At 36.7% G+C, this 22364-nt stretch overlaps 3 protein-coding genes across 3 annotated transcripts; 2 read left to right on the top strand and 1 right to left on the bottom strand.

The window, feature by feature from the left end:
- Positions 1-4205: 4205 nt before the first annotated feature.
- On the bottom strand, positions 4206-4907 carry LOC137740554 (agamous-like MADS-box protein AGL62). The gene has a single exon (XM_068480397.2). The coding sequence runs from the start codon at positions 4905-4907 to the stop codon at positions 4206-4208; it is 702 nt and encodes a 233-aa protein (XP_068336498.2).
- Positions 4908-16578: 11671 nt separating this feature from the next.
- LOC137740553 (auxin-responsive protein SAUR71-like) lies at positions 16579-16935 on the top strand. Its single transcript, XM_068480396.2, has one exon. The coding sequence runs from the start codon at positions 16579-16581 to the stop codon at positions 16933-16935; it is 357 nt and encodes a 118-aa protein (XP_068336497.2).
- A 1799-nt stretch (positions 16936-18734) lies between these two features.
- Positions 18735-19293, top strand: LOC137740552 (auxin-responsive protein SAUR21-like). The gene has a single exon (XM_068480395.2). The coding sequence runs from the start codon at positions 18752-18754 to the stop codon at positions 19106-19108; it is 357 nt and encodes a 118-aa protein (XP_068336496.2). The 5' UTR covers positions 18735-18751; the 3' UTR covers positions 19109-19293.
- The last annotated feature ends 3071 nt before the right edge of the window (positions 19294-22364 follow it).

Genomic DNA, 22364 nt, shown 5'->3' with positions numbered 1-22364 from the left:
TGCTGGAGAGACCATATATATAGGAGTGAGATTGAGGGAGACAAGACATTTAACAAATAAGGTGCGATATGGAAATTCAGACTCATCAAACACTGCATGTTTGGAAATATAAAACTTGGTATGAATAATGTCATAACAAATGAAACCCTTGTATTTGGAAGCATAGCCTAGGCAAATACACTTGGTTGTCTTGGGTTGTAACTTGGTACTGTTATAGGGTTTTAATAATGGAAACATTGAGCAACCAAAAATTCTAAGATGTTTGATATCTGGGACATCATTAAACAGCAGTTCAAAAGGAGATTTATTGTGAAGTGTAGATGAGGGCATTCTATTAATAAGGTATATAGCAGTTTGACATGCAAAAGACCAGAAAACTGGGGGTAAACAAGCTGTTTGTAATAGGGTTATAGCTATTTCAATGATATGCCTATGCTTTATTTCTGCTAAACCATTTTGCTTGGGTGTGTAAGGGCATGACAGTTGATGTTTTATTCCTTTGTCCAACAGAAACGTTTGAAATGGTTTACTAAGGTATTCACCTCCACCATCACTCTGTAATGTTTTGATGGAAGTGGCAAAATGATTGGAGACAAAATTATAAAATTCCACAAAAGTAGAGAAAACATCACTTTTATTGATAATGGGAAATAACCAACAATGTTTAGTGCATTCATCAATGAATGTCATATAGTAGCTAAACCGTCTATAGAATTACAAGGAGATGGACCCCATACATCACTATGAATGACTTGTAAGGGATGTCGGGACTTAGACACATTATTGACAAAGGGCAATTTATAAAATTTGCCTTCCATACATGTATAACACATCACAAATAATGAATCAGGTAACACATACAAATTACACTTCTTCGACATGAGAGAAACCACAAAGTTTGATGGGTGACCTAATTTACTATGCCAGAGACTAGAAGATACTTGATGTCCAAGATAAGCAGCCTGAGCCTTGGAAGTGACAACATTACTCCTAGTTGGAAATGGTATTAGGTACAATCCATTACTGCATTGTCCTTGAAAGAGAATCCTCTATGTGGCTTTGTCCTGGATCCAGAAATAGAAAGCATCATATATCAGCCAACAATTATTATCCAAGCATAGTTTATGCACAAATAAAAGGTTCTGAGATAGCCTAGGAACACAAAGAACTGAATTAAGTAGCAATGGTTTTAATGGAGTACGAAGAGTGGATGAACCAATATGAGATATTGATAAACCTACACCACTCGGAGTCTGAATTGTTTCATTAGTAGGATATAGGGATGCCAATGACAGATTACTAAAATCAGTAGTCATATGTGAAGATGCTCTTGAATCAATGAGCCAAAGTTGCTGAGGATGAGCACTTGATTCATGAGGTTGTGATGGATGGGCATAGCTATTGGAGCTTGAGTTGAAATGTTTGAGTTCCTGAAATGATAGTATTTAGCACTGTGATTCTTTTTCCTATAAATTTGACAACCTTTAGAAACTACACTATCAAAATTCCTGAATCTGCAGGTAGGAGCCAAGTGTCCAAACTTGCCACAAATTTGACAAGATGTACTAGAGAATCCCAGTTGTCATGGTGGAGAAGTACCAAGAATGCCAGGAGCTGGATTCACAGTATAATTTCCATAATTGTTCTTGGAATTTCCAAAACGAGATTGAGAATTGTATTGAAATTTACCCTTGTTTTTGTTCTTACTGTAGCTTGACTTGAACCCAGAATTACCAGAAGAATAGAAATGAGACTGAGAAGAACCCCTGTAAGAATTACCATTTGAAGGATCCTCAGCTTTGGAAGAATCACCATAAGACTTGGAGTCACTGCCATTGTTTCAAGCAACTATTGCAAACAAGACAAGAGCAATGAGAACATTTTCAACCATTGTTTCCTCAGCAATTAACTGAGATATGAGATCTTTCATGGAATCTCACGGCCTCGAATAATAGATCAAAGAGTATTGTATTCAGAGGAAAGACGATTCAGGGTCAAAATGACAATATCATCATTGTTGAATTGAACTCCATCATCAAACAGATAGTCACAAGCTTCTTAAATGCGTTGCAAATATAGTGAAATCGAATCAGTACATATCTTGATGTTTTGTAACTCAGATTTCATCTGAAAGATCGTAGCTCGAGTAACAATCGAAAATTGTTCTTTGAGACGCACCCACAAATCACGAGCACTGGTACTACCAATTGCACAAGAGACAACTGAAGGAGATTAAGTGGCTGTGAGCAATTGCATCAATGCCTGATCTTGCATTTTCCAAAATTTGAACTGATCACTTTCAATTGGAGATAATACATCAGTTGAAGAAACAGTTGAATCCCTAGAAGTAGGCACATTAAATCGAGCAGGATAGGAATGAGACCCGTCCACAAAACCCATAAGACCATGATCTTCAAGAAGCAATTCAATCTGAAAATTCCAAGTAAGATAGTTGGAATCATCAAGTTTGACAGCCACATAGGATGAGACTGTTGCTATGAGAGACGTTGTAGGTGATTGAAGAATCTGTAGTTGAGCAGAAGTCGCCATTGTAGAAGATCGAGAGAAGAAACCCAGATGAAAAATTTCTCTGAGAAATTAGAACAAACATTTGGTGTGCAAAGAAGAAGATGCACCCAGTCGGAGAAGCAGAGAGGAATCAAGATCCTAAGAAAAGAGAGACCGATCGTTGATCGAAGTAGTGAGTGAAAGTAGAAGAACCAAGATCAAGAAACTGTCAAGCCAAAGCTTTTCAGGCTAAAGATACCATGTAAACAGAAGAAGTAGCAATATTCTTGCAGAGAAAGAAAGTATAGTTGTAGAGAGAGAAAGTGTATCTTGTATTAATGAATTGAGAAGCTTACAAATTACACTTATACAATGTGTATATATCTAGTTACATTGCTTAGCTATTAAGCTAATACAAAGCTCACAAGATGTTGACACTTGTCACAATCTCAACACATAGAATCCTAACCAACTTAACTACCTCACACACATACACATATTATAGCTATCAAACTATATTCCCACCCTTGTCTAATTCAGAACACCTAGCTACTCAAAGCGAATAGTAAGAAGTAATTGGAATGAGTTTCCCTAATCATTTATTTAGGGAAACTTATATCAAACCTTAGACCTCTATAACCATATAAGATTCTAGTATACGATAATGTAATTTAGGTGATCAAAACCTATATCAATCCTAGGTGCCGTTAGTAGGATCAAAACCCATTCCTTCCAGCTGCATAACAATGAAAAAACGGAGATAAATACATATAAGAACAATAAATATAAGGATTTGTTTTATGTGGTAAAACCCCACTCACAACGAGGAAAATCCAAAGAAAATCCATGGGGGCACAGTCCATAAAAGAATCCAGAAATAAGGACTTTACAAGACTCAACTATGTTCTCTTGTACTTTTGTTCTTGTAGCACGCCGTCCCCACACAGATCTAAAGTATGATAACTAGGTTTCTGAAGCCTCACAAAGTTTGCTCTCAAAACCTAACACAATGAAACTCACTTTTGCTCTCAAATGCAATATTAAACTCTAGGGTTCTGCAATCTTTTCCTAAAGTCACCAGGTCTTATATTCCTATAATAGCTAAATGATTTGATCTCACGTCCCCAGTGTATGATCTCCTAAATGATTGTACATGAATCTTACCATAAAAAGCCCACGAGATTTGCTTTCAATGAGTTGAAGTGCAATCCAAATTTTTTTCTCTCATACCTAAAATTTTAAAACTAAACCGAAATTAAAAACTAATTATCAGTCTAAGAAATAAGCAACAAATATCCGTTGTATGCAAGAATCAACAATCATATAAAACGGACAAAAGAAAAGAAAATACAAAAAGCAAGTAGATCCATTTATATATGTTCAATTTTCAGATAAATTCCAGATAAAAGAAGTATAACATGCATAGAACATCCCAAACCTCATACCAAGTAGCATGCATATGACTAAAGAACCAATAAACCAACTATATATACGTTGATATCATAAAACTAGTTGATGGCAGCCATATATAAATAAATTCTATCTTTTGACGAAAAAAAAAAAAAAACTTCTTGATGATAACCATATATATAACCTGTTCAGTCATCAACCCTATCCAGCTAAAACCCTTCATCAAAAGCCATGACGATTACAAAAGATAAGTAACTCCATTCCAATCATACTTATTTACATCGATATCATATGAAGAAATTAAATTCTGGTGCCATGAACCCTTTACCATGGCTTAATTCAGGAGAATTCCAGATATCATCCATAAACAAAAGCGGGGAAAAGTGAGTGGAAGGACTAGTTTCCCGGATCATTTGATTGGTTCGAACCTCCACGTTGTGTTTCAACTTGTACAAAGCATCCCTGTACTCTTCCAACTCTTCCAAACTAGTCATCATCCCAATCGGCCTCTCCCACCACCCATAAGAACAACCTCCATCTCCTCCATTATTGTTACTATTATTTTTCTTCCCACCCTTCAATACTTTCGCTTCCTTCAAGCGTCTCGAAGCTTCCACATAATCCTCTATTTGTTTCTTATTACTAGAATGGTGAGTGTTGTTGTTTTGGAGATGATTATCTGATTGACCTGCACGTAGTAAGAAGGTATTGTCACTAAGGTAGCGCTCGATGACGGTGTCAGGTGAGGGGCTTCCGAAGCAGAAAACCTTGCCATTGCTTGACACGACTATCGCAGCCGTCTCTGCACCAGTCAAAACGCTGAGCTCCGCTGCTTTGTTGAAGAGACCCCTTTTGCGCTTGGAGAATGTCACGTGACGCTTGTTCTTGTCTTCAACTCTCTTGATTTCAACCCTTCTTCGACCTTTGCTCTCCTTTTTCCCATTAGTAGTACCTATGTCTGTGATCTTATTATCAGGACTCTTAGCCATTGTTAGTAATAGTACTTGTGATATCAATGGAAAACCCTAGATGGAATGAGAACGAATGGCAAACCCTAGAATATTGTTAAGAAATTTTGGAGAGATTATGGAAAGCTCTCAAGATTTTGGTATGTCTTTGCTCTGAAGAAGGTAACTGATACATATAATGGTAAGAACCGGTGACTTGGTCGTGAAGCATAAGATTAGGATGGGATATTGGGTCGGTGATCTCTTAAGTTTAGGCTAAAAATATGGATACAAAGATATTTCATCTCTTAATCCTGTCTTACACTTAACCAGATTACTTAATCTCACCCAAAAAATACGCACTTACCTTTTTTTTTTTTTTTTAATTTCTCGTCGAACGCACTTACCTTTTTATATATGCGATAATTACCTATTTATTTTCTATGTGATTCTAGCCCATTACTCAAATCCTAATCCTTTTCCTGCCAGTACCACTCAAGTTTCTAGCCCATCCCTAATGATAAGTCCATAACACTTTTCCTATAAATAGGTGTCGGCCTTGCATTGTTCACCTCAAGTCCCCCCGGCATACAGAGTATGGGATGAAGATCCTGGAAATTTTCACTTCTTAATCGTTCATCGTATATTGTGCGGTCAATTTTCGTTAGGTATTATTTATGTTTAATTTTAAATAAAAAATAATTTTTGACCACACAATGTACGATGAACGACTAAGATGTGGGGATCCTAGCCCTAGGATCCCCACAATTTGGATCCGGATGGGATCCAAATCCTAGAGTATGGATAGCAAATTAGCACCGAATTCGCAACTAGACTTTTTGTGGGTAAACACCTTGTGGAAAAACTTTTATGGGTATCAGGAATAAAATCATGTGACATACTATTTAAAAAAAAAGGGTAAATAACATGAATGATATAACTCACTTATATGTTATATAATAAATTTGTGGGTGATTTTGTATAAAATCAATTAGAAGTTATGATATTAATAATGGGTCAATCAAATTTATTGGAATTATAAATAGGTCAATGAGACTTTAAGATACATTAAAACACCTCAATCAAATTAAAATTACAAATGATACCATTACCATTTAAAACAAAAAACCTTTCCATCTCCTTCATTGCGCCTCCCACCACCTCAGACTTTAACCTCCCCGCCTCCCACCACCTTCAACCTCCATTACATCAACATCCTATGCCTCCCACCACCTTCAACCTCCATTTTTTGGACATTGCAACGCAGTGTCTATTTCATGTTCTGTGAGTGTGCATTCGGATTCAAATAGGTTTGTGGATTCAGACACTTCATTGCAGTGTCTATTTCATGTTCTGTGATTGTGCATTCGGATTTAAAGAGGTTTGTGGATTCAGACACAGCAAGGCAGTGTCTGTTTCGGTTATGTGGATTCAAACACTTCGTTGCAGTGTCTATTCCTTGTTGTGTGATTGTGCATTGAGATTCAAATAGGTTTGTGGATTTAGACACTGCGTTGCAGTGTCTATTTCTTGTTCTGTGAATTTAGACACTTTGTTGTAGTGTCTATTTCATGTTTTGTGCTTTTACATTGTCGGCGTCTCAATCTTTGCCAACAAGTTGGAGTCTCAATCTTCGCCAACAAGTTGCAGTGTCTATTTCATGTTTAGGGGACATGGCACGCGAGGGTCTCTTTTGTTGACGAAGATCTCATCAGTGCCCCTTTGGATCCGCTTCAAAGAAATGTTGTGGAGGTGCTTTGTGAAGACTTGTATTTAAAAAAAAAAAAAATTAGATGATAATTATGTGTTAAATATTATGATTAATTTCATCAGCTTTGGATTATAATTTATCAAACTATTTTAGTTGATTAATTATTTTACATGATTTTATGAATGGCTTTTTGGATCAATCAGTCTAGTTTCCAGCCTATTCTGCACTTTTTAATTATTATTTATATTAGGACATGGACTATATATTATGTGAACATAGCCCAGTTTCTTTACTTTAGTTATCGGCCTTCACCGAGAGGTCTGCTCCAAATTCTTCTTTCTTATATTATTAAGTATCTTCTTTTAGTCGGTGTAATGTTACACGGTTAGGATTGGGATGTTGAGTGAGTTGCCGCCTCTTCTTGCTATAAATAGCTAGGTATCTCTGCAGCTCTGCTTCCTCTTTCGAAGCATGAAAACTGAGAGAAAGTTGGTGCTTTGTGGTCTTTGGTTAGAGAGAGAGAGAGAGAGAGAGAGAGAGAGAGAGAGAGAGAGAGAGAAGGGAGTAAGAAACCAGAAGCTGAGGTGCTTCTTAATCGGCGGTGTCAAATCTGTAGCAGGATAAATATGGGTAATGATTCTCATATTTTCTTTAGTCTTTCCATAGCTCTATATAATGTAGAACTCTGTCGTGTTTCAACTCTGTTGGTTTGTATTATATATGTATGTATATCTGCATAGACGTTTGGCTATCAGACTTTACAATTGGAGATCATCTTACCTACACAAAAGTGATAGGACTGAACCTATACATAATTATCACATGCTAAATATGATCTCTTACATTTATTAGAGGTTGTTATACAAAAGAGGGCTTGGGAATATTAATTCGAACATATATCTTTCTTATTGGTTTGAGAGAAACTATATATGTATATGCTGGTATTCATGCATATAACTTTGCACAAGCCTGAGTAAACCAAGCTAGTTTTCTCGGCATGGAACTATCTGCATATGTTCATAGGTATAGTTTCAACTGTATCAAGTAAAGCATGTGTTTGGAGTTAATCAACAGATAGTAACTTGTGAATCAGTATTGCGGAACCGATAAACTTAAATGCATTAATTAGGATTAGAGTTCATGTCATGCATTTGGTAATTTGCTTATATATGTGGTTTAATATACTTATTCATTAATCATATGAAAGACTTTATTTAATTATTGGCTAAAGTTATGTTCCCAGCTTATACACCAAGAAGACAGCATGCATATTTATATTTGTATTTCACATGTCCCTTGTTCTGCAAGTTGTACTCATTCAAACGTTCTGTTATGACCAAGTTATTATTTTAGATCAACCAAAAGGGCATTTGAAATGGGTGTTGTTAAGTTAGTAATCTCAAGTGCTTTGACTGGGATTAAAGTTCTTGTCTTGCATATAGTGATTTTCTTATACTTGTGAATAGAAGCTTATCACAGTTGTGGTTTCTTGTGTTATTATCTCGGCGCAATGCTTTGGAATCCAGGTAGGGGAAATACGGCAGACCTTTACAAAGATTGATCTTATTAAATTTCGTGAAGTGTTATATTATTGTTAATATTGATTGACTGATTGGGATTGGATGATAATTGGTTATATGTGTATCATTGCTTGATTCGAATGTTCATAGAGTTGTAATTGTGAACTGTTGTTGGAATGGTGTTTCATTGGTGATATATGTTGAATATGAAATGAGGTTAATTGTGCATCATTCATGATGTGTTATGTGGTTGGAGTTTCAGTGTTGAGAAAGAATTGGAAGTGAAGGTAGTTGGAAAGGATCTTTTGTGTAGTTGAGCCAAACTCTTAGCAGGTACCAGGTCTCAAGTAAGCCCACAGTGCACATATTCTTTAAGGGTAATTCGGGACTGGCGACGAAGGGTTTTGGCAAGATGACTAACAGGGAAATTGGGATGATTGAGTTACAGGGGGTTAATTTGTATATTAGAACATTCGAACCACCACTGCAGAGGTAAAATGTGCGGTATGGGACTGTGCAGGTCTGCGTGTTTTATTATATGAATTAACGGGTAGAGATGAAGAGTATTGTATCGCACTCATGCATAGTTGATGATAATGATTTGGTACTTGATTACATGATTTTATGACACTTAAATTAATACTGTCAATTTACTGTGATAAAGTTATGTCCCTATTGAGCTTTGGAAAAGCTCACCCGTCTATTGTTATGCAGGTTTATGAACTAAACAGTAAAAAAGGGTAAACAGGATGAGATCAGATTAAGTGTGAGGATATAATTTTGTATTTATTTATTGGGTAAATTACATTTTACCCTCTTAGGTTTGAGGTCAATTTCAATTCCTTACAACATCTTTAAAACATTTCAATTTCATACATTTACTTAATATTTTATTTCAATTTCATACCTCCGTTAGAAAATCTGTTAAGTTAACCGTTAATTGATGACATGGCAAATATGAGGTTCCCATTTATGCTGACGTGACTATCACGTTTATGCCACGTGGCTGAACACTTAATAAAATATTAAAATAATAATTAATTAATTAATTAAAAAAAAAAAAAAAAGAAACCCATAAATCCCTTTCCCCCTTTGTCTTCCCCGCCCCACAGACGGCCCATCCTAAGCCCGACGTCGTCATCTAGCCGGGTTGCCATGGCTTGCATCAATCTCCCTTCTCACCTTCGTTCTTCACCTTCTCAGCGACGGGAAGGATGAAGAACTTCCATCGCCATTGGATTTGATAGGAAGATGAATAGCCACAAAAATTCAAATCACCAAATACAAATCAAGTTGAACTAAAATTCGATCAATCCATCATCCCCAAATGGCAGGATTAGATCAACTTAGATAAAGCTCACTCCTTTATCGATGCCCAAAAGGGCTTGTCCGTCGGTGGCTCTTCCTTGTAGCTCGACCCTCGCGATTCCTACACAGTAAGCATTTTTGGCTTTTTTTGCAATCCGAATAATCAAAATTTGAATTTTGGGTTTCTGGAAATTGCGAAAATTTGATTTCTGAATTTTGGGTTGAAGCTATCGGACGGTGGAATGGTGAACTTGCTGGGCAAATCGTTCGTGTGAGAAGGTGAAGAATGAAGGTGAGAAGGGATAGATTGCTGCAGGCCATGGCGACCTGGCTGGATGGCGGCGGCAGCGGGCTTGGGCTTGGCCTTCTAGGGTCGGGAGTGGTGGCGGGAGGTGAGGTAGAGGGAGATGAGGAAGAGAGTGATTAGAGAGAGGGTCTGTAGGGTGGGGAAGATGAAGGGGGAAGGGGATTTCTGGGTTTCTATTTTTTTGAGAAAATTCAGGTTTTTAAAAAAAAATTAAAAAAATATTTTATTTGCCACGTGGCAGACATTTGGCAGCCACGTGGCATATATATGGCAGCTACGTCAGCATTTAACAGATCAATGGATGGAAAATGTAACGGAGGTATTATTTTGAAATAAATAGTACTTAAGGTATGAAAGTGAACTGTTTTAAAGATGCTGTAAGGAATTGAAATAGACCCCAAACTTGAGGTATGAAAGTGTAATTTAGCCTTATTTATTTTAGTATTGTAAAGAATTCTCGATTTTTTTTATATGAAATTCGCACTCCGTTATTTTAGTTTTATTTTATTTATTTAGTTTTTAGCTCACGTTTTGAACTCGGGATCGAATTTTCCACCTACCCTGGGTCTGGGGCGTGACATGCTTGGAGGGAATGATGGTGACTTTCTTGAGGATCTTGTAGTTGGTGTGAAGTCAAGGGCCATGCGCCAGTAGTAGTGGTCGATCACCCGGCGGGAAAATTTCTTCACTGAATTTGTGCGGACTCAACCCATGGTGGTGGATCCCAAAGGAAACAAGAAACTGGGACAAATTTGGTGGTGGAAACAAGAACTGGGTTTTGATCCTAGAGGAAGATAGGCGGTGGAAATAGGAATTTGGCGTGTTTGGTGGTGGATGGAGGATAGGAATTTGGTTCGGTTTTTTTATATTTTTATTAATTAAATAGTTAATTATGTGGCGTTCATCATTGACTTATGCCTAATTAATAAAAATATATCATTGATTAAGTCTAAAATAAAAATATTTCATTGATATATGACTTAATAGTAAAGTTTTTATTGATCTTTAGCTAAATTACCTTAAATTTTACGTGTTATAATTTAAGTAGAACAATAATATTGTATGTCGTATTTTACGTACACTGAAAAAATTCTTATCTCCTACATTTTCCAAAATATCGATTCATGAACCTCATTTTATTTACCTTTATTATTTAATTCTTAATTTACTTTCTCTCATAATTAATAATAAATTTCATATTTGTTCATTTTTTTTAATATAAAAACTGAATCTGTGAACCATGGTGGTAACACTCACCACTTAGAAAGGGTGGCAGAGCTAATTTGAACTGAAACTAATAAGATTTAAAGGATGTTGTTTCACTTTTTATATGCAAAAAGTCATTCCTTCTTACATGAGACATATATCAAAACTCAAAAGTGGTGTATCCGGTCTTTACACCTTGGCGTTCCATGTTCTTTAGTAAGTACTTATACGCCGTAACTAGTTGAACAGATATCGTTACTCCATAGCATTCATTAGCATATAGCCTTCTTATTGTCCCATATGGTGGTTATTGATAATTTATAGCTTGATAGCCCCAATATGTAATACTTTAAAACTTAAGTTTTGTCTCAAGGCAAATTTCATTCGGTACAAAGAAAGTTCCCTTTTGTGCTGGGCATTGGTGGATATCTGAACAAATTAAAATAAACAGACTCAATTGTTTTATATGCACCCATATGTTATATCCAACATGATCATCTTCGAATTCTTTTGATGAGGATGTTCAAAATCCGTAAATCATGTTCGTTCACTGTACATCGTGCGGTCAATTTTTATCAAGTACAGTTTGTATTTAATTTTAAATAAAAATATTAAAATGATTTCTGACTGCACTATGTACGATGAACGAATATGATTCACAGATCCCCAGAATTCTCATAAAGAGAAACAAGATTCATATTATATATACATGATTAGACACCTTGGAAGGTTATTAACCTAGCTTTCGAAATTTATAGAGAGAGGGTCGGCAACGTTAAATTAATTTGTCAATTCATTGACATATATGGTCAAAGGTTAAACCCAAAATGGCCAAGACATGAAATAATATAAAATCTGGTAGATGCGAGAGGAATATACGTAGTGACACACCTCGACCTAGAAAGTCTACTTGGACTTTGAATCGAGCTGTGCTGGCCGACACCTGAAAGGTGACGAAGCTATAAGATGTGATAAAGTGTAGAAAAATGTGAATAATTTGAACCTAAAATTTTTAAATACCAGAGTGCGTTGTGAGCTGGAGCGAACCCATTTCACACACGACGTCAGAGCATAAGTAAGGTATAGAAGTGTGGGTAAGAATCATACCCTCAGGAGTATCCATCAATACTAAGATTCGCCACAGATTCTTGTCGATACAAACTCAGCAGCTAAAACCTGGATGGCACCAAACAGAGAGTGTGAGTGAGCAATAAAACCAAGCTTCCCAAAGTTATTACATCTCTAAAAGTAATGCCCCTCAATGTAAAACCCGTATAGTTTTCCATAAGACAATACAACATATATACATATATCTAAACCATACTAAAAAAATGGCCAAAACCACAGTTTGCCATGTCCATCAACTCCACCATGCATTAATAAATAGACCAATTGAACTTAATCAATACAAAATGATATATCAGTAGGAGTCATCTAATGTGACCTGTACGACTGCACCCATATCTCATCAATCAATGATAGCACATAAGTCGGAGTCACCTCTTGTGACCTGTACGACTTATCCATATCTTATCAATCATGGCTAGCATATAAGTTGGAGTCACCTATAATGACCTGTACGACTTATCCATATCTCATCAATCATGGCTAGCATATAAGTCGGAGTCACCTCTTGTGACCTGTATGGCTTATCCATATCTCATTAATCATAGCTAACATATAAGTCGGAGTCACCTATAATGACATGTATGACTTATCCATATCTCATCACATATCTCATCAATCATGCTAGCCAATAGCTCAATAAGTATACCTGCACACGAGTCGGAACCACCTAAATTGGTCTGTACGACAAGACTGGGTGTAAATAAATACGCTCAAGTGCTACGATCACGTGAAGACTGTGTGAATAATCGCGGGTCACCTACTAGTCGGAACCACCTAAAGTGGTCTGTACGACTGGACTGTGCACCTACCTTGGATCCAAGGTGAGCGTAAGGTGCGGGAGGTGAACATCACATGAAGGATTGTGCCCTGGCCATGGGCCATGGGTGGGAGCACTAACACCGGGGTGCAGGTTTATGAGCTATAATATATCTTAACACAATCATACTCACTACCATCACTATCATTAACATGTACTCACCTGAAGCTTACCTAGGCGTCCGCGGCGTCATTTAGCACTTCAAAGCATTCACAATAGTTAGGTTCAGGTAATATCCATATGAATATGCCATGATGCAATCTAAACCCAAACATTTTATGATATTCCCAAAATATATAATATGGCGTAACATGTACAATCAATAACACCCTACTCCCAAACTATTTACTTTTGAGAGTAATCATCAGTGATAAGCCCAATTAGACACTAGTTAAATTAACTATCATTACTTTACCTTTCCTTACTTCAATTTCTTGATTCTTCACGCATTGATTTATGATCAACATTTAATCACCAAATCATAAAGCTAAATCTCACACTTCCCACCAATGTCCCTCACATTGCTCAATTCACTAAACAAGGCTATTGTCTCAATTATTTAATCTCATTTATTATATGGCTGCTTCTAACGTCTTATTAGACTGCCTACGTACCCTAAACAAGGATCAAGCCATTTGTAGTTCGCAATGATTAATGGTAGGTAACAAGCATATATCACTTTAGAAGTGCTTGTAGAACTATCAATTATATGCCTATGAAAGAAAAAGACCCACTCACCTGAAGTCTACGCTATGATTATCTTGTACGCACATTGAGACATCATGATCTATCATCACCTGTGACCAATTATCAAATCACGTCTCAAAGTTCTTACCGATAGAATACATAATTTACATAAAACATATCCTTAAGGACCTTCAAAAATAATTTGAGACCCATTGAACAAAAGTCAACTGTCGATCTTTGATCGACGATAGGGTCAACAACCCTGTATAACTTGATTCGGAAGATCCGCATATCAGATTTCCAATCTGTAACTTCCAAAAATACACATTATACTTCTAGAATAACATACTAAAATTTTATTACGATCCAACGGTTGGATCCTCGCCAATTCCCAAAACTGATTAGTGGTTAACGTTTTATTTTATGAACTTACAAATCCAATTCGGAAAGATTTGTGCGTTGGATTCCAAATCCGTAAGTTCCTACATTCTTCAAATATTATGTACTACAATGTAACAAAGTTTGGTGACGATCTAACGGTTGGATCGTCGATTCACTAAATACCTATTAATGTATCGTAAAGAATTTAGGTTCCAACGATCAACCTAAGTCATTCAAATATCAAGACTAAATTCAAGACATTTAACATAGCAAAAAAAATAGCATTGGCGGCCCACTGGCCACGCGCCGCCGTGGGTGGCGGTTGGCTGCCCCGACTCATCGGAAAATCCAACTATTTCCAAAAATTACCAAAATTTACAGGAATGAAGATTTCAAAGAGAGAAACAACTTTCATACCTGCCACAAAGTCCAAAAGTGGACGGAAGGGGGTCAATTTTTCCCACAAAGCCGGCGGGTGCCTAAAACTTCCCGACATCGATTCGTCGTCTACGGTGGTCCAAGGGGGTCAAGGTTGTTTGAAAAATTGATTTTCTTCGACTTTCATGGCCTCAAACCGCCACATACCGTGGTTAATCAAGGTGTTTCATGGGTGGGTTTTGTAGAGGGGAATGAGAGCTTCAAGATGGTGGTGGTGGCGTCGAAAATCTCCACCGGAGTTGGCCGGAATCGGCCTTGGAAAATGGGAGCTCGCGGTGGGTGTGGGTCAACGGGAAGGCTACTCCCCCATCTTTTTTTTCTCTTCTTCTTCTTCTTCTTTTCTGATTTCTCATTGGTCCTCCATCCCTTTTAATTTGATTGGTCCCTTTTTCTCTTTACTTAGGGCTGATTAGTTAGTCTTCCCACAAGGTGGGAGTTCAAATAATTTAACTACCTTTAAATAACCAACTTCAAATGTCCGTAATTATACCGTTATAATTTGGACTCGCAAACGGCTTTCGCCTATGCGTTCGTAGTGGCAAGTACTATAAGGATATGCTAAAAGAATAAGTCATACGTCACTCTAACCGATGATCAACAGAAGTTAAAGTCCTTACCTCTAGGGTATTTTCATAAATTCATGCTTCTAAAATTCATAAAAACGTGGGACGGGTTGTCACACGTATGGGGCAATTACACAGTAAAATATTAGTTGCATAGGAAATGAAATTATTAAAGCTACTTTTAACTTTGTAGTCAGAGCATGTAGCCTAAGGAGAATAATTTACATGAAATAGGTTCATTGCTACGTAATGTCTTAATTTAATAAGACATTGTCATATGGAGAAAAATTTGCAATTGACAATGTCTTATTGGATAAACAATACTGCGTGATGGTGACTCGTTCCATGTAAGTCATTATCTTTCGTAAGATAATATACCTAAACAGTTACCAATTTTTTAATATTAATTAAGATGTATGTCACAATCATCAAGTTATTGACCCCAAAGTCATCAAGTTACTGACTTCAAAGAAAAATACGATTAATCAACATCTAACTAATTTTGTTCGTAAGTTAGGAACCAGCACCTCTTGAGATCTTTCTCTCAAAAGTCTCTCATTTTCTCTCTATGAAAACCTCCCAGCAACTTCGTTGCTGGCCCTAGCCCTTGGCTTGGGTGCCGGAGACATCCTCCCTTCCTCCATTCCTTCCTTCCTTTCTTCTTTTCCTCATTTTTCTCCTTCTCTTCCTGAGTTTTCTTAGGTTTTCCTTCCTTTGCACTTTGCCTATTTTTCCTTCCTCCCTCTTCTCCTCTGCTCCTTGCCCTTCCCTATTTCCCTTCTTCCTTTCCTTCATCTTTTCCAGTTTTCTCCCTTCGTTTTTAATTCTCGGTTCTCCCCTGAGTTTAATCTCAGTTTTCCTTTAGCCATGCCCCAACTATCCAAGGCTTCTTGCCTCTTATCCGGCTCTTTTTTGCCTGCTTTTATTGCTTTTCTATCTTTTATTTCCTTTCCTCCCTCCTCCCTAGTTGTGATACTTCATCCTCATCCCACCATGTGCTTGGTTCGGCGGGCTCTGATCAGAAATTGGATATTAGATCTACTTCCCTCCCTCACTTCCCCTCCCCTAATCGCCATGCCGGACCTCCATCGAGGCCAAGTGTTGGGTATTTTACATACCTCTTAGCTTTTCCCTCTTCCCATATGTTACTTTGTTTGTATATATTTACAGGGGTTCGTGAAGGGACTTGGATCTGGTGTTTACTTTCTTGGTTCGAAGTTTGGCTTCCTCAGAGGATGTGACAGTGGCGGCGATGTGGTCTTTGCTATTGGAGATTAGGGTTTTTTATTGTCTATTTTATGTTGCCTTCATGCCTAAACTTGTGTGGGCTTCCTGTTGTATCTTGAGTTGCTGCTTTCATTTTGTTTGGACCTTTTACTTTCCCTGTAGTTGTTTACCCGGTCCATTTTGGGCCTTGTATTAATTTTTATTTTAATAAAAATTATCTTTGAGATAAAAAAAAAAAAAAAAAATCAACATCTAACTGATGTAAATTAATATATAGTACTAGATATTTTAGCAAGGACGCATAACACGCACGGCCGTAAATTTGTACTGATGGTCGAATGTACCTTTATATATTTGAAATTAATTGAACTATTGATCACTACCAAAAAAAATTGTAGTAGCTAGTAATCGGAATTCAAGATGAAGAGAGTACTCCGCTATTTGCTAATCGGGGTGAGAAGCAGCAAGTTGTTGAGCCAGTTGATCGGAGCTCCAGGAGTGAAAAGACTGAAGAGTCCTTCAATGACACTAAAAGGTTATGTGCCTGTTTGTGTTGATGTAGATGGTTACACGAAGCGTTTTATAGTTCCTACTACATTACTCCGCCATACAGAGTTCTTGGAGTTGTTGTATAAGTCAGCGGAGGAATATGACTTATGCAACGATGGGGTCTTGAGGATTCCATGTGAAGCCAAGGATTTTGAGGAGTATTGGATGACCAAAACGTCCAAACCCAAGATTTATAAGGTTGAACCGGTTCAACTAGTCTGCTGTTAGATTGCTTGATGAAACCATTAGAAAAATGCTTTTACATATTAGTTATATATGTTCATTGCTAGTTCATGTTAGCTGGGGATTAATATGATGGTGTCAACTATACTCTTCTAACTTGTGAAATGAAAATTATGTTCGTTCATTCTTATTTCTTTAAGAATTTTTTTTTATTTCTTCTTTGTGTCTATAAATTAATAGTTCTTAATGTGAAGATGATGGAAGCCTATTTTTTCTGAATATCTTTATTGTGGAGATGTATAAATTAGAATATACATAGTAATACATGCATCCCCACAATGTAATGTCATATTTCACCACTTGCGAATAACAATTTTTATCGTATAAGTTTCATAATCAGAATTGTTCAATTTCTTACTAGCTATTTGAAGTTCATCCCTAGAAAAGAATAAAAAACATTCAAATTAGAGAACATTTACTCAAATCGTCGAGTTGTTCCATACGTGTGGATGCATAAACGATATCTAATTCAAATGATTTTTTGAAGAGATAATCTTCAAACGTATTGTTAATAAAAATCTCCAAGCAACCATTGTTTTTACAGATAATTAAAGCAACAAAGAGAAAGACAAAGATATTAGAGTGAAAAACTGATTTTTCATTTCATTCATAAGAATCTGTTGAGAATAAATCTCACATTGATAAGAAGAGAAACCTTGCATATATTTAAAAGTAAGTTGGGTTACTCCCCATATTGCCAATTTGTTTTATGATGGAACCTCTGCTTTGTTCATGATATTAGAGCAGGTTGTCATGCGTGTGAAGCCCAACAGCCACACATGCTTCATGTTACCTTGTTTGTGTTGTCCATGTGTTAGACCATTTCCACCCTTCTCTAATCCCCTAGGGGATAGTGGATTTATTCCCCTCCCCCCAAACAAAAACACCTCCAACCCTTTAACTCACATGTATTTATAAGTTAAGCCACTCCTCATATTGTTAGTTGATTTTTTAGTGGATCCTTTATTTTCTTAATAAACACATTACAAGGCCTTTTGTGCAACTGTACTAGACAACTAATACTTAAGCTTAACTAACAATAGCTAACAACAGATTAGTTTGGATCCTCCACTCTGATTGTCCACCTATCGGTGGAGGAATCTAACCTCTTGTAGTTTGGCTTCTATACCTTTTATCTTTCATTAATGAAATCATATCGTTTCCTTAATATTTAATACTTGTCAGTTGTCACTTAATATTTGTCTCTAATCAGTTTTCATCGAGTACAAATAAGGACGATCCTTCTTGTACGTGGTCTTGGTGAATACGTGAAATAGGCTCAAGTGTTTCGTATGCACCTTATCGTTATATATGCATGATTAGACACCTTGGAAGATTATTAGCCTAGCTTTCGAAATTTATAGATTGAAGGTCGGCAAGGTTGAATTAATTAATCTCATTGATTTAATCATATAGATAACCCAAATGGCAAAAACACAATATTATAATTTTGTAGATTCAAGATGTGGGCAATTACAAAGTAAAATAATATTAGTTCCAGAAATAAAATTATAAAAGCCATTTTCAAATTGTAGTCACGGCATGTCTAACTACACTTAAGACAATGCACATCAACATCTACAATTTATAGAGTATTAATTAAGATGCATACCACAAATCACCATCATCAAGTTAATGACCCTACAAAATATCGTTAATCAACGTCTAATTGGGATGTAAGCAAGAGCTCAGAGTACGGGTGGCCTTAAATTTGTACTGCTAGGGAGTGTTCCATTATATATATAGTTGAAGTACTAATCACTACTCAAACAAATACTGCAGCACTAATTTAGAATTCAAGATGAAGAGAGTACTTTCCTATTTGCTAACAGGGGTGAGAAGCAGCAAGTTGTTGAGCCAGTTGATCGGAGCTCCAGTAGTGAAAAGACTGAAAAACACTCCTTCAATGACACCAAAAGGTTATGTTCCTGTTTGTGTTGGCGTGGATGGGGATACGAAGCGTTTCATGATTCATACCACATTGTTTCACCATGCAGACTTCTCGGAGTTACTGTATAAGTCAGCTGAGGAATATGGTTTCTGCAACGATGGGGTTTTGAGGATTCCATACGAGGCCAAGGATTTTGAGAATCATTGGATGATCAAAAGGTCCAAACCCAAGATTTATAAGGTTGAACCAGTTCAATTACTCTGTTAGATTGTTTGATGAAATTGTTTAGAAAAATTGCTCGTATATATTAGTTACATATGTTCATTGCTAAGTTCATGTTGGCTGGGGATTTTAATATGCCAGTGTCAAATTGCACTATACTCTTTTGGCTTGTGAAATGAAAATTATGTACATTCTTTTTCATTTGTGTAAGGATTAAATATCTGCATTTGATTTGTGCTTCAAAAAAGTCATTAGCTGTTAATGTTAAAGAGGGTTTAGGATTTCCCCCTGGGATATTTTGTATCATGATACTCTGCTGGATATACTCTGCTGGATAATCTCTGTAGGCTCTACACAAAAGCCTTGCAGACTTTGCACATTAATCTACAGACTTCATGAAGGTGTGGAGAAAGAAACTTAATCGTGCTTGGTCTTTGAGACATTACTTTAGTGAGTAACAAACAATTGCATAGTAATTTTAGGGTGACGCTAAAGAGATCACATTTTTAAACCATGTATTTTAAATAACATGATGTGTCTTTAATCATTAAAAAAGGAATCCAATCATTAATCGCTACTGTGGTAGCAAAAATTTGCCATCTTCTATCTTGACGAAATTGTACCTATAAAACAAATAAACACATTTACTCAAGGCCAAAGCCTCATGCACCCAAGAAGTAGCCGTCGCCTGGGGGGGGGCGGGAGGCAGGGTGGTGGAGAATTTAACCAATGGATCTCAGATGCGTAAGTCAGTTTCTCTCAAAAGAGAGGAAGTTTAGGGCTTAAGTGCATAACAAAAGTTTACTAGACATTGATGGAAATGGGGTGTTTATAGGAGCGAGGTTGGCCACATGTGTAGGGTTTGGCCTGCCATGTGTAGCCATCCGATTGGCCAAAATGAGTTATCTGTAGGATGGACCGGGAAAGAAATATCCCAGAGATAATATTTAATAAATAATATCATGGGATTATCTTTGAAAGATCCTGTATTGGATATGATTGTGATTCCTTCGTTGATTGAGTTGATCTTTAATTAGGGGAGTTTAAAGATAGGATTTAGTCTTATCTCTAATACTTTTGACTTCTCTTTGCCAGGGATAGGAGAGATTGATGAGATTGTAGTCAGCTACCAGGTTTTTTAGGAATGTTGAAGTATGTGTGGATTAAATGTGGGCATCGGCAACTTAATAAGGTCATACTTGACTTCTTCGGGAAAAGGTCCACGTGTCAGCTCCAAGATTTTTTGGATTATTTTTTGCTCCACAACCACATCATATGGTTTACAACATATGGTCTAAAAATATGATCTCCTTAGTATTTTCCTTAGTATTCAAAGTCCCAAGTCATCAACATCCTTATCATCAAAGCAAAATATATCTTCCACCACATTAACTAAAACATATTTACAAAATGGTAATAGTTGGATACAGTAAAATTTCTCTAAAGTAATAGTCTACAATGGAATAACTTCCTTAAACCATAAAAAATTCTGATCCCAACTTAGGTGACACATCTTGACCCTGAATGTCCATGTGGACACCTAAGTCGAGTTGTGCTAGGTGACACCTGGAAGGTAAAGAAGCCATAAAGTGATGGTGTGTGAATAAATTAAAAACTTAAGTAAACAAAGCAAGAATGTGCAATATGCTGGTTAGGCGCTTATTACAAAGTAGATGTGTCAGAGTATTGATAAGAGTGTAATAAAGTGAAGAATGTTCTCATCCCTAAATAATAGACACATTAAACAACTAAAGGAACCTACATTAACAGAAGTGTAGGTCAGAATTTACCAGTAATCTTCATCGGCACAAGAACACTGCTACTAAGTCTTGGAGGGACGAAAAACAAAGGTGAATGGACCGAAAAGTAAAATTTTGTAAAAATTGTTGTTCTCGGAAAGTTGTAACCCCTCACTGTAAAACAAGCATGGTTTTCCAAAATAACATACTATTCGTAAGTATATTGTATAGTACCCAATAAATGTAGTAATAAAAAGATACGGGTATAGAATAGTAAAATCAATGTTTATAGGAAGTAGTCATTGCTCATCAGATCATATAAGCACACAAGTCATGTAAAGTCACTACATGAATAGGCTGAGTGTGTAATTTACATTCTAGTACTACATGAAGCTAGCATTATGCGCTCACATACAGGTCCTAGTTACCTAATGCAAAACTAGGGACATGCTGACACCTACTCTGTATTAAAAGTGAGCATAAACGGTGCATGTGAACATACGAATGAAGCTTATCATTGGCCTGGACAATACAACTAAAGGTGACACCATGGATACTTTTAATAATGAGCAGAAAAATCACAAATGCGTACATGCCATAGTTTATACTTGCAATATAATAAATAAGGTAGTAACCGTAGGCATTTATTATTTTCCAAGTTATATGGCATATGTCACACAAATAAACACAAACAAAAATATGGAAACTATATATAATACTACTTTTGAAAGAAAAAACCCACTCATAGATACTTTGTCTACGAAGAGTTACCCAAATTAAGAGGAACATGGTCACTAATAACAATTGCACCTAAGTAGATATAGGGATCCATTAGTAAAACTACATTAAGATAATTGGGCCAAAATGTTCAACTAAGGCGGAGAGGATTAGGCGGCTGTCTAGGCGCTTTAAGCGGCGCTATGCGGCAATTTAGGGGGATTATTTTGCTATAACTCTCTTAACTCACTACAACTTTTTTACTGGATTTGGAAGTCCCAATCTCATATCGTATTGGTGAAATTTCTGCATTTCATTGTTTGTGCATAGAAGAGCGAAAAGAGAGTGAGAAGAGAGAGATAAATAGTGGAAGAGGAGAAAATGGAAACGACTTCATTAGGGTTTAGAAGGATGAAAATGGAGATGGCTGCTCCATATGCTTTTAAGGCAGAGAGGTGAGTGTAGGGTTTATTTGCAGGCAAATACATGTATTTATGTTTTTATATATATGTGGGGTATTGTTTTTGGGTTTTGTTTGTACATACAGGATCCATTAAGACAATCCATTTGTAAAACTCCACTAAGACAATTGGGCCAAAATGTTTAACTAAGGCGGAGAGGATTTAGGGGGCGCTGTGTGGTAGTCTAGGCATATTATTTTGCTACAACTCACCCAACTTACTGCGACTCTTTTGCTAGATCTGCAAGTTCCAATCTCATACCATATCAGCGAAATTTCTGCATTTCATTATCTGTGCGTAGAAGACAGAAGAGAGAGTGAGAAGAAAGAGAGAGAGAGTGAGACTGAAGGAGAAGAAAATGGAGACGGCGACGTTAGGGTTTAG

This window comes from Pyrus communis, chromosome 9 (genome assembly GCF_041283825.1).
Source record: "Pyrus communis isolate YQ-2024b chromosome 9, ASM4128382v1, whole genome shotgun sequence".
NCBI classification, from domain to species: Eukaryota; Viridiplantae; Streptophyta; class Magnoliopsida; order Rosales; family Rosaceae; genus Pyrus; species Pyrus communis.
Note: the sequence above shows the minus strand (reverse complement) of the source record. Positions and strands in the feature narration are given on the sequence as shown.